At 33.8% G+C, this 13,360-nt stretch overlaps 1 protein-coding gene across 6 annotated transcripts in view; it reads right to left on the bottom strand.

Annotated features, from left to right (window-relative positions):
• Window positions 1-13,360, bottom strand: part of LOC145292005 (prominin-1-like) — a gene marked incomplete at its 5' end in the record, with an annotated part of 563,543 nt that overhangs the window by 176,077 nt on the left and 374,106 nt on the right. For all 6 annotated transcript variants that reach the window (XM_080137986.1, XM_080137989.1, XM_080137988.1 and 3 more), the window contains 2 exon segments: window positions 6,320-6,388; window positions 6,617-6,697. In XM_080137986.1, the coding sequence (XP_079994112.1) occupies window positions 6,320-6,388; window positions 6,617-6,697 (150 nt within the window).

Raw genomic sequence — 13,360 nt, 5'->3', positions numbered from 1 at the left:
TTAGATCTCTGTCCAAGGAACCTATATCTAAAATTTCAAGTGTTTAGACCCAAAATTGGCGGAGGAGTTTGGTAGAGTGTTCAAAGGTCAAATCGTTGACCCTTTAACAGACAAATTTCTGGCCGAAAACCGATTACAAAGATTTTCCCAAATCTCAGTACCCTGTATATCAAATTTCGAGTCTGTAGACTGAAAATTGACAGTGTAAGAAAAGATAGACAAACACTTTCACTTTTATAGATTGTTACGCATCGGAATACACTGGGAACAGCGAGAGACCAATGAGCGCAACAATAGAAAAAGAAAAGACAAAAAATGACGAAAAGAGGTGAATGGGAGGGGGATGGAATATCTTGTCTCAGGACATCGGTAAAATAAATACAGGACAGCAGGACTCCTGAAATAACGAGACAAACGCAAAATGAAATTTTATAAATTTCATTTAAGGGACTAACATTAGTTAAAGGATAGGGGATGAGAAAATAAAATAAAAACATACAGAATAAAATAGCAAAAAAATGAAGGACTTTTTGGGAAGGGAATTCTGTTCTCTTCTTATGTAATTAATGGAGACGAGTGGAAAACATCCGTATTTTATAAAGCAAAGAAAATGTCCATTATATCAAGTTCAATGTTCAGCGTGGACGGACGAGGGTAAAGGAGAGAGAGAGAGAGAGAGAGAAAATAGCAAAAAGGTAGCTTACTGCTTGCCGATACGCGCATTTGGTATATTGTCCTGTTTTTGTTTGTTTCTCACTTCGGCCGCAATTCCTCTTTTGTGTTGCTATCACATAAAGCAAGCATCATCCACAGAAAATTCTCGCAATTTCTTTCGTTTGGTGAGAGTCACGCAGTATGCGTCTAACTCCGTCGCTGGTCGAACCCCAAAAGAGGAAGAGGGCTCCAAAAAATCCGTTTCCTGTTCCTCCACTGCGGCAGAGGAGAGGGGGAGGGGGGCCTTATTCCGAGTGTGTTTACTGCGATGTCAGCAAACGTAAATTGTCGTCGTAGTTATTTATAGTTGGGGTTGACTGACCCTTTCTGTTCATGTCTACTCCTTCTCTCTCTCTGTACTTCCCCACCTTCTTTCTCTCTGTATGTCTCGTTATTCTCTCACTTTCAAACTTCCTCGCTGACAAGTTAAAAAAAGCAAAACAAGCGTAAAATAACAAATACGGATGATGCGTGCTCGACTTTTAAATATTCTATAAAAAACTTTAAACTTTCCCTATAATTATATAACAAGATATATAGATATGTTTTATTGTAAGATCTTTTAAGTCATGAATGAGAAATTTCTTATTTCTGTCTGTGGGGACCTGGTTCTATATTTCCATAACCTCCAGTACTTCTGATTTATTTTTTCCTTTTGGGATTGAGATTTGAGTTTTAATATTTAGTATCTCCTTTGCCTTTTTCTAAGTGAGGGAGGGAAGTGGTAGTCACTCAGTTTATTTATGTGGAAGTATTTTTCTATATTTGATTGCAACTTTTGTTCTGTTAGATCCTTATTTTTAACATTTTCCTCCAAGTGTTGTTATTTTCTGTAATTGAGTATTTAATAATTGTTATTTTGATGAGCAACCATTTTCTCATACCATCGATTAAATGGGATAATTCTTTAGTTTTTATTCCTTGCTGGTTGTTTTTGTATATTTGTTATCTCTGTTAAAGATTAGTTGAATTTTTTTGTTATTTCTTCATCGGTTTGAAGTGTTGAAATTAAAGTTTTCCTTTGAACTGCCGGAAATTGTTAAATGTTCAAGCAAAAAAAAACAAAACAAAAACAAGTTCTTTTGTTTTGCAACGTCCTAGCACACAAAAAACAACAATCATTTTTTTCTTCCCATTTTGGGAATTTGTCTTTCTTCCGACTGACTTCAATTGACTCCGAAGCAACAAACAATGAAAGAAATACTGACTTTTTATATGCCCAAATCTGACCTCCTGACATAACGACTCCCTGGTGCCTTCACGCACATAGTCTCCAATTTGGTATGGACTATGCTTGAGGCCTGCTACTGGTGGCATAACATCAATTCCTTTCACCCAAACCTTGTACCGGTATATAGCATTGGCTGGTGAGGTAAAAAATGACTTCCTTTTTTGGAATCAAATTGTACAAGTAGACCACCTCTGATATGGAGCAGTGCATTCTAGTTGCAATCAGTTTTACAGTGTGATGGCATCACTCTGCTATGCCATTCCCAGCCAGGGCATATGCACAGTGAAATCTCAAGTTCATGTCCCATTCATCTGTAAACATCCTGAATTCTTTGCTGCAGAAGGCTGTGTCATTATCTGTCAGTAGTTTGCGAGGTGGGACACTTAAAAAAAGACACTTCTTGTTGCCGAATTATAGTTGCCAACAAGTCCTACCATGCTAATTACCTCTACACTGAAAACTGCGACAGCTCACAATCTGTGATAGTTAGGAAATGGTAAGCACCATAGTGTGTAATATCCATTGCCAATCACTGCTCACCTCCAGTTTTCCTTTTTCCCAGTGAACTGGTGCTGGATCTATAGATTGGCATTCCACACACGTTCGTATTGCCAAACTGTTGTTTTTTTGTCTTTGAGTGAAATAAGCGGTGTGTCTCACTCCTGGATGTCCACTGTTTTTGTAAATGGTCATGATCTGGGCTGCGTCCAGCTCAGTGATATGCACTGCACCTATCAGTGGCTCCAGTCTTGCATCCTTCTTCATCTTTTCTTCATGGCATTGAACCATCACTGTGGTATGTGCACTAATTGATCGGCCATATTGTGAATTGCCACAACCAATGTCATATCTACTGAGAGACTATATTCCTTCACCAATTCTTTGAGGGTATTTAGTTGTCTTCTAATGAACATCTCTCTGACAGCCTTGGTGTGAACTCATGCTTTCCCACTGAGAGTATCCGACACCCCGGTATGTACACATGCAAAATCAATCTTTATGTGCAGCACCTTCGTCTCCACAGGAGCGACAAGTTAATTCTTTTCAACATGGCATCCAATTCAGCCAGATTAATATGCTGTGCCTCATTCTCAAGTCCCAGCCAACAAGCATCCTCCACCACAGTTCCATCTCTTTCTAATGCCACTCCAATTGTTAGTGTGCTGGCATCGACCCATACGTTCAGTTCCCAGTTATCCATGCACCAGTCCCCACAAGCTGGATCATTCCACTTTACTGTCTGCAGTCTCACACATAATATGCCAGAGTAAGGAGTCTGTCACTTTGTCGTTCTAGTCGTTTGTGACTGAACAAGCTCTTCTCTTTATTACTCCTCATACCACACGCACAAACTGGGACATGCCTTACGAGCTTAATACGGTCCGTCATGTTATGATATTGGGAATTTCAAGGATTGCGTTCCCTCCTTTCCAGCGCAGGACACCGCACTCTCTTAAGACTGTCAGTCCTAGCAAGCATGTGTCGTCCCCAAGCCGTTCCGGGTCCTTAAATTCTAGTCCAAATCGAGCTAAATGTTCTCAAGCTCAAGATGCGGACACAATGTCTTCATCAACAAAGATATCATCAACGTTTTTACTTCAACCAAAACACAAAGAAATCATAAAATGGAAAATATTTGATAACATAAAAATAAAAACCTACTTTAATCAACATCTAAAAACTTCAAAAGGAGTTTTAAAATATAGCAAACGTCAAAAGGAGTTATAAAATGTTGAACGTTGGGGAAAAAACAAATTAATTGAATCAAGGTGTAATGGATATTAGGAAAAACTGAAAAGCTATTGGGATAAACATATATAGACTTATTTTCAACACTCCAAATACTCCAAGCACACTGAAAGTTTTGCACATCTTGTTTGGTGGTGTTTATATTTTTGACATGCCTAGTAATGTGAGGGGTTCTTTTCAACCCTTATTTTAAAATATCCTATTTTGATTTTGCTTGGAGTATTTGGAGTGTTGAAAATAAGTCTATATATGTTTATCCCAATAGCTTTTCAGTTTTTCCTAATATCCATTACACCTTGATTCAATTAATTTGTTTTTTTCCTCAACATTCAACATTTTGCTATATTTTATAACTCCTTTTGACGTTTGCTATATTTTATAACTCCTTTTGACCATTGCTATATTTTATAACTCCTTTTGACCATTGCTATATTTTATAACTCCTTTTGACCATTGCTATATTTTATAACTCCTTTTGATATTATAAAATATAGCAATGGTCAAAAGGAGTTATAAAATATAGCAATGGTCAAAAGGAGTTATAAAATATAGCAATGGTCAAAAGGAGTTATAAAATATAGCAATGGTCAAAAGGAGTTATAAAATATAGCAAATATCAAAAGGAGTTTGCTATATTTTATAACTCCTTTTGACCATTGCTATATTTTATAACTCCTTTTGACCATTGCTATATTTTATAATATCAAAAGGAGTTATAAAATATAGCAATGGTCAAAAGGAGTTATAAAATATAGCAATGGTCAAAAGGAGTTATAAAATATAGCAATGGTCAAAAGGAGTTATAAAATATAGCAAACATCAAAAGGAGTTTGCTATATTTTATAACTCCTTTTGACCATTGCTATATTTTATAACTCCTTTTGACCATTGCTATATTTTATAACTCCTTTTGACCATTGCTATATTTTATAACTCCTTTTGACCATTGCTATATTTTATAACTCCTTTTGACCATTGCTATATTTTATAACTCCTTTTGACCATTGCTATATTTTATAACTCCTTTTGACCATTGCTATATTTTATAACTCCTTTTGACGTTTGCTATATTTTATAACTCCTTTTGACCATTGCTATATTTTATAACTCCTTTTGACCATTGCTATATTTTATAACTCCTTTTGACCATTGCTATATTTTATAACTCCTTTTGACGTTTTTAGATGTTGATTAAAGTAGGTTTTTATTTTTATGCTATCAAATATTTTCCATTTTATGATTTCTTTGTGTGTTGGTTGTAGTAAAAACCTATTCTGTAAATCTTTTACCATGATTAGTTGGACTTTTTTGTTTTTGATAAAATCTTTTCTACCTTACTTGATTTTAATGGAGAAAAAAAAAAAAAAAAAAAACAAGCACCTGAATTCTTTCAATTTCATTGGCAGGAATGTTCAGAGTATTTCAGCCAAGGTGCCATTCAGTAATTGACTCTTATCAAAGGATATAATGATGGACATGACATGATTGGATTTGGCATCTCCAACCACCTGTTTGGTTCAAATGAGGACTAAAGTGGTGTTGCGAAAACCATGTCCTTTTTGCTTCTGGATTATCATCTGCTTAACCAACAGGACCTGTCCTCAGGCATTACAAGTAACCACCCATGGCCAACAGTTAGCCCCATTGACAAATTTCTACTCTCTGTAGGGGATCAGTTGCCATATTCTGACATCCTTTCAACAGTCAAAGGTTTATTTAACCCATAGGCAAGACCCTAAATAGGTTTCATTACTTGAGGTTAGAGTGGACCTGGGAGGAGTGATAACTGAGAAGTATGCCCTATTGTGAGTTAATCTATTGTGAGCTCTAACAGATGGGGTTTATGACCTTATCCAGGACTGACACATAGAAAGATTAGAAAAAGTATTTTTAATATGAAATAATCAGATTTTAGTGACAAATAATGAAAATTAGTTTTTCTTTCATTGTATGAATTGCTGATTTTATCAAAAAATACAATCTATAAAGTTTCAACAAGAAAATAACTTGATAATTAAAGAAAAAAATTTCAGTAAGAAAATAACTTTTGAGATTTAAAGAAAAAAAAAGTTTCCTACCTTACTTTAACCTCTTCACATTTAAAAAGTTTTTTTTTAATTTCAGATGATTTTCGGAAGTTGCCTTATTTTTTTAGGTACCAGTTGCCACTAGCAAGGCTAAACAGAAAATCTTTATTTTCATTTTTGTTTCACCTACTTTTTCTTTTAAAACGTAATTCATTCTTTTTTCAATGAAAGATTACAATGACTTGCTTATCTAAATGCATTGTAATTGATTTAATTTAGTAATTTGATTATTTTTAGAGTTTAAAAACGTATTTTATGTTTTAATAGAAAAAAGTAAAATCAAGAAACACATTTTTCTTGTGATTTAATTAATGTAGATATTCACAAATCATATTGACAAAGAATAACATTTTTAAATCCTCTGTAAACATAAAATCAGGTTTATGAAAAACGGAAAATGATATTATAATCATGATTTCTTGAGTTTGGAGAATACAAAAAAAAAAAAGATAGATAAAAGGGCTTTGTTTACCTTGTAATATTTCTTGAAATTCTGAACAGAAAAGGAAAAACAAAACTTAAAAAAAGTGAAACTTACATTGTTAATTAAAGTATCCACATTTTTCACAACAATGTTTGCAAGTCCTTTGAGTTGATCAGTCACAACCTGGGATAGTTGAAAAAAACTCGATCAAAACAAGTATAACTGGCCACATAAAATTACAAACAATATTAAAAATGAATAAATCCATTTAAATGTAATTCTATAAAGATGAGGTAAGGATGATACAATGAGAAAATTAATGATTCCCCCACCCTCCACCCCTTCCAAATGAATCCTTAAAGATCAAAGAATGTTTCATCGAATAAGAAATTAAATAGTTAAATTACATACCTGCCGAATTAATTGAGTTCCATTTATATTTACCACATTTTGTACATCTTTTATGGAATCAAGTAAGGTAGAAACTTTTATCTAGATAAAAAGAAAAATAGAATTAAATATTAAAAGCATTAGAAATTGGAAAAGATAAAAGGGATTCATTCTTATTACTATCATAGTACAATGAATAAAACAAGGAAAAATTTTTTAAAAAGTGAGAAAAATATACCATTTACTTAAAGAAAATTCATTAACCTATAATAACGTGTGTAAAGAAGGCAAAAGATTGTTCAATGTTAGTCAACATAACCATCAAAAAATGTTAGGCTTTCAAAAAATGTTCCAGAATTTTAAAAAGGGCTTCTGAAAATTCCGAAACTAAATACTTTATGTGCATCATCAATGTAGGAGGCTTTTGTTATTTGTTAAGTTTTATATTTATACAAGCTGGGGGGGGGGGTCATAAAAGAAACAAGTGAAGCATGCATGGTCCCCCATGAATGCACATTGAACGAGGCATAAAAAATGGGCTTTGTTTACCTTGTAATATTTCAAAAGTTCAGCATTCCCCCCCCCTCCATTTAGTCCTAAAAGTCCCCAGGGGACGTCAAATCCTATGAAAATTAACAAACAGTGCAGTTTTAGGCCTTAACATATGTAAATTTGAGTTCTGCACCATGCAAAAAAAAGAAATGACTAAGTTTAGCACCATGCAAAACTGCTGAATAGACATACACAGAAAACTTTAGACAAATATGGTAAAATAGTCCCAAAAATGGAGTGTTCTTATTAGCCTTAAAAGAGTCCCTGACGCACACTCAAGAGTTATTGCAAAGTATAGACAAACAAAATTATATAGAAATCAGTTAGTTACAACTTTTCAGAAAGTTTTATAAAAATCCAAGGTATCGATTTTTTTAAAATAAGCACAAAAGTGTCAATTTTAGCCATTTTCACCCGAAAGACACCCCTAGTGAGGGCAACCGGAGATTTTCTAGAAAATCCGGTCTGTTACTTTTTTACTCATATCATGTTTAATGTTTGTGTAAAAATTTTTAAAATTCCAAGGTGTAGTTATTGAGAAAAGTGCGAACAGGCGAACAAACAAGGATGAATTTACAGGTCCCCCCTCCTTTTGTCGGGGGACCAAAAAAGTTGTAACAATGGACAACAGGGGCCAGGTGGCAGGGGCACAATATTGCCCAGTTGAAAAAAAAAAAAAATTGGATGTTATTAGCCAGAAGTGAAACCAAAAGCAAACTTTTGTTAGCAAAAAAAACAAAAAAATGATGCTGGGTGCAAACTCACATAACTGAAGTTAGTAACTGAACACTCTTATCGATCTGGCCACAAGTACACAGATACTATTACATCACAAATTTAGCTCCTTAAAATGAAAGATTGCAAATCGCATTCAAAGCCAGGTTTTTATATATCTCCCCTCAAACAAAACGATATTTCTACACATTTTGAACGATTTTTTTTCTAATTCTCCAATATTTTTTGTTTAAGACATCACTCTAACGATGCCATGTTCGTGCATGCACGCTGTGGATGAGAAAAGTTTTTTAGCAGACATATGCACGCACACACACACACACACACGCACACACACACACACACACACACACAGCTGTTTATATAATAGAAGATAAAATATGCATACTTCTCTTTCTGAAATGTATTTATTATTATTATATTTATGTTTACTTATTACATACTATTATGAATAGATTGTTCCTCCATTTTTGTCACAAAGGAATCATTAGTTAAGAACACATGTCAAGAAATAATAGCAATCATTTCATCTTCTTAGGTTGATAGATGATGCAGTGCCATTCAACCTAATTGGGTTGAGTTAGCTTCTTTATCCTGCACTATATCCTGAATCATGGCAGTCTATCACAGTAGTTTTGAAATGGGTTACATGATGGCTAAGCAATTGTGATTCAACCATTCAAGGCCAGTCACCTGTGAACTTGATAGTCTTTGTCCACTTCATTAGTCATTTACTGCCACGTTTATGCTACCCAGGCAGAGAGGTAGGAAAGATTACATTACAAATTAGTTCTTCATTCACAAAGATAAGGTGTATGCACAAACTATCAAAAACATTTCTGCCACAGAGACTTTAGATTGTGGTGTTGGCAGAGGGCAGTATTTGGGACACAGTCAGCCCACAAAGCAAGATATGGCAAAGGCAGTTTTTTTTTTTTTTTTTTACACAGTGATCACCACTTATCAAGGCCCGGAAGCCACTCAGGGATAAGGGTTACTGTCAAAAACTTCTTTTGCAAATCAAGCAGCTCCATTGGCAATTTATTGTAGCCATGAAGGAGAATCGATTAAATGACGGATCTCTAGATACACATCTTTGTTAATATTGGCGTCTTTCTATAGCCTCAGTAGATGTACAAGAGCAGATACATCATTCCCAACCTAATTGATTTTCACTGTATCCTGTTCGGATGGAACAACTGGGCCCAAGGTACACAAATGACTTCATATTGTCCAAAATAGTGCCATTCAGAAACAGCAGTCTTGAGTTCTCCAGAGAGATCAAGAAAGAGAGGACCTTAGTTTTCAATGTGTTAATGCGCATACCCATGCAAAGTGCAACTTACACCATGTTCACAATTGACCCCCAGTAATATACGATATCATGAGCATAAGCCAGATCTGACACATGTAGTCTATAATGTAATTAAAGAGAGTTGAGGGATAGTGCATATCTCTGTCAAATGCCAACCGTCATCTCAAAGGTCTCTGACTCATCATCATATGCTAATACTCAAACCAGTAATGGAGTTGATAGCAGCTACAAAATCGACAAAGCTCAGGAGGATAGTGAACCATTAATGAGCTCAGCAACGAAGATTGAATTAATCAATACAGCCTCTTCCTGGATGGAAGCTACTCTGCATTGAGCATATACAGAGATTGCAAGCTTTCTGGAACCTTTTCAGAAGAACTGCAAATGATATATTAATGATTAGTAATACACATGAAAAACTTTAAATGGCTTAAAATATTTCAATACTGGTATATATATATATATATATACTTGTTTATTGTTATATAAACATGCTCACATCCACGCTGCTACAAATAGCCACTTGTTTCAATCAAACAACAAATATCATCAGGCAGCGACTTGACTATTCAAAAGTTCAGGTTATTCATTGAACTTTTGAATAGTCAAGTCGCTGCCTGATGATATCTGTTGGTTGATTGAAACAAGTGGCTATTTGTAGCAGCAGGATGTGAGCATGTTTATATAACAATAAACAAGTATTATCAGCTCTTTTTATTGAGCACTATCTAACAACCTCGTTGAATTCATTAGTCCATTACTTCTGAATAAAAAAACCCGAGTATATATATATATATATATATATATATATATATATATATATATATATATATATATATATATATAAAGAGCTTGATAAGCTTAGAAAGAATCTTTTTAAATTTTTTAAATCCAATTAAAATCAAGGAAGTTATGACTATTTTTATGCTCTGCGTGTTTGGATATTTCCCCTCTTTAAGACAATATGTGTTTTGTCACATTTTTTGCATTACTTTCTCAGTAAAAATGCTATATCTTTGTTAAAACACAAGATTAAGCAATGAAATTTGCCATAAAGTGTATTTTTGTGCAAGGAATCTGAATATGCTATTGAAAATCTCCAGAAATGAATGGTTCCCAAATAATCTGCAGTAAATGCACATAAATATGCTGCGATTGCTAAAAATGTCAATGTCATGTATTCATTAAAAGAAAAGAAGTTAGAGAACTCAAAGTTTAGTTGTAATGCATTTTATGTGCCAAAAACTGAAATCGAAATCTAGGATTGGTTAAAAATGAATATATTGCAATATTTCTTTGGTATTATTGTAGATTAATACCTTCTGCTACCCCTCCCCATCTGACCACCTCTCAACAATATGTGATTCTACCTTTATAGACAATTGCATGTGAACAACTTGAAAAACTTTAAAAGATAAACAAAAATTATTTTAGAATTTAATGTAAAATGATTTTCCATTTTGAATCATTTGAGCGTTTTAGGGCAGTTACCCCCCCCTTCCCTATGATAGATATATCCTGGGTGTTTTTTTGTTTATTTGTTTGTTTTCTAAAAGGCGATTATGCATGGTTTTAAGAGGGTCTTTGTGCAATTATGGGAAGGTGGGGAGGTTGCCACTCTGACTTTGAGTTAATGATAGGGCTAAGGAATATTATGTGCGAACATCCTGAAGACTTGATAGAAGCAAAACAAAAACAATTTTAGAATTTAGAGTGGGGGCTGGTTTCACATAAATGTAAAATAGTTCACCATTTCAAGACGATCCTAGCGTTTTAGGACAGTTGACCAATTTATTTTTTTATGGGGGATTAATCATGTGCACTTTCTTTAAACGTTTTTTATGCTTTTTTTTACGTTTATATGAGCTCACAGAGGAAGTTTGTTTAGTGGGGAGCTCTGCCACTTGTACTTAGCATTATTGTTAAGGCTAAAGGTTTTAGGAGGAGGCTTGCCACTCATACCTAGGATTAGACATAGAATTAAGCGAGTTTTTTTAAGAGGGTGTTTGATACCCATTGTGAAACTTTAAAAGAATTATGACAAACAGACAAAAATAAATGTTATTTAAAAAAGTGATGTCCGTCTAACAGAAAACATGATGCTTGAAAAAATATCAAGTATTTAAATTCTAAAAAAAGAAACAAGTTTTTGCTAAAGCTGACAAATTGTTAAAAATTTTGAATTAATGTTATTTTGATTTTTAATTACATTTCATGTCTTTTCCTACCGTTTTTATTTTTTAACTGAGCACCTCCTACAAATATTTAAATAATGATTATTTTTTTATTTTATTTTTAATAATCGGGTAGATTAGTTTTGATTCGATAATTCACTGAAAACATATTTTAAGGGACGAAAATTAGAAGTGTGTTACCGTTCGTACATGTGAACCAAAACATCATATTTCACATTTTCACTTGTTAAAATATTTTAAAATTTACTACTACTCAATTTTTTTTAAATATTTGTATGGTTGATAACAAAATAGCTTTAACTAAACATGTAAGAATTTTTTTTTATAACCAGATTTTCAATAAAAAAAAAAAATCGATTTGGAATAAAAATAAACAACAAAAACAAAACGTCTGTTTACACCATATTATCGCTGCTACTACTATCATTAATACTACAGAAGTCTTGATTCAAATTCATAACGATTTTTTCGGATATTATGTTTTTAAATTGCTACGTACCACTAGAGAAAACACTGTCCAATCATCTTTTTAACGAATAAACATAGTAAAAAGATTGTTTTATTTAATAGTGAGTGTCCGAAGAAAATCTTTTTTTCGAAATTTTCAATACTCATCATTTTGAAATCTTTTTTTTAATACAACAAAAAAAACGAGTGGTCAAATGAATTTCGGACACTCGAAATTATTAAAAATGACATCTCTTTTGGCTAATTTCCAAATTTCATTAAAAAGTTCTTAACAGAAACACGGTACGAATGTTTAGAAATCGGGGGGGGGGGGATGTCGTTACAAAATCTTACCGAAAATGCCGTTTTATGATGTTCACATTTTTATCACTTTATTTGCTTAAAACTCTAAAAATATATAATGTATGTTATTATTTACTAATTCATTTGAAAGTATATTCATTTCTGAACAAAACAGTGGTATTTTGAAGACTTAAAGTGCTTTGGTTTTTAAAATATGACTATTTTAGCAGAAACCCTTTGAAATCTGTGATTATCCAAAGCGTTTTAACAGCCATGTGTATTGCTACAATGATGGTGATACTCTTGATTTGAACAAAGTTTCCAGTTTCTCCTTTTGTAGAAAGGTAGGATGATTGCTTCACTCCAGTCATCAAGAATGGTCTTGGTTATCCACACGACACTAAAGACACAATGTACCCAAACATCCCCAACATGTATACTCCTGCAGGAATTGCATCCTCTCCACAAGCCAATATAGGACCTGCTGCATTTCTTTAGAGGCGGGTAATTGAGCAACCCATTGAAGTGTTCTTTCCACTGCACAAGACGCTCGGTCAGATTAGTGATCACCATCCAACGTTCAAAGTATGTCCTGATCTCAGAGTTTACTCGAGCCACCATTTGATCTTACACATGTTCCCACATATTCAAATGGAAAATGTCCACCAGTGTGCATTATAATATACTTTATAATATAATATACATTTAATTATATTATAATATACATTATAATATAATTAAATGTCCACCAGTGTGCATTATAATATACTCTAATTGCCAGTTTTTGCCACGTTCACCTTCTCCACAAATTCCACTGCAGCTCATATCAGATTGGTTATGTTGAACTGTATAGGACACTTCACAAACTACTTCCACCATAGTTGCATGTAGGTTTGCATGGACAAATTCATGATCAGAGTGATATTTGCTGCCGATATATCCTCACCCCAGATATGCCTGAGAACTGGTAATGAAGCTTGCCATCCTGCACAGACCAGAGTTACACAGTGCTGGAAGTGAATATTCATAACGATCAGACCATTTGCAGAAGCAAAGTGGACAAGTCGGTCACCATTTTCACACTGCATGCCCAGGTCGAAATATCTCCAGCATTTCTGTTGCCTGCAATTATCAGAGAATCACCTGATAGGATGTGATGTACAGCTGCTTAGAAGTCATGGTAGAGTTTATCTTTGTCTTCCTGTGCTGAGCATTAGT

Source organism: Euprymna scolopes, chromosome 13, assembly GCF_053919585.1.
Source record: "Euprymna scolopes isolate OS-2025 chromosome 13, ASM5391958v1, whole genome shotgun sequence".
Lineage (NCBI taxonomy): Eukaryota > Metazoa > Mollusca > Cephalopoda > Sepiida > Sepiolidae > Euprymna > Euprymna scolopes.
The sequence above is the reverse complement of the archived record's forward strand: the minus strand, read 5'-3'. Positions and strand labels throughout refer to the sequence as shown.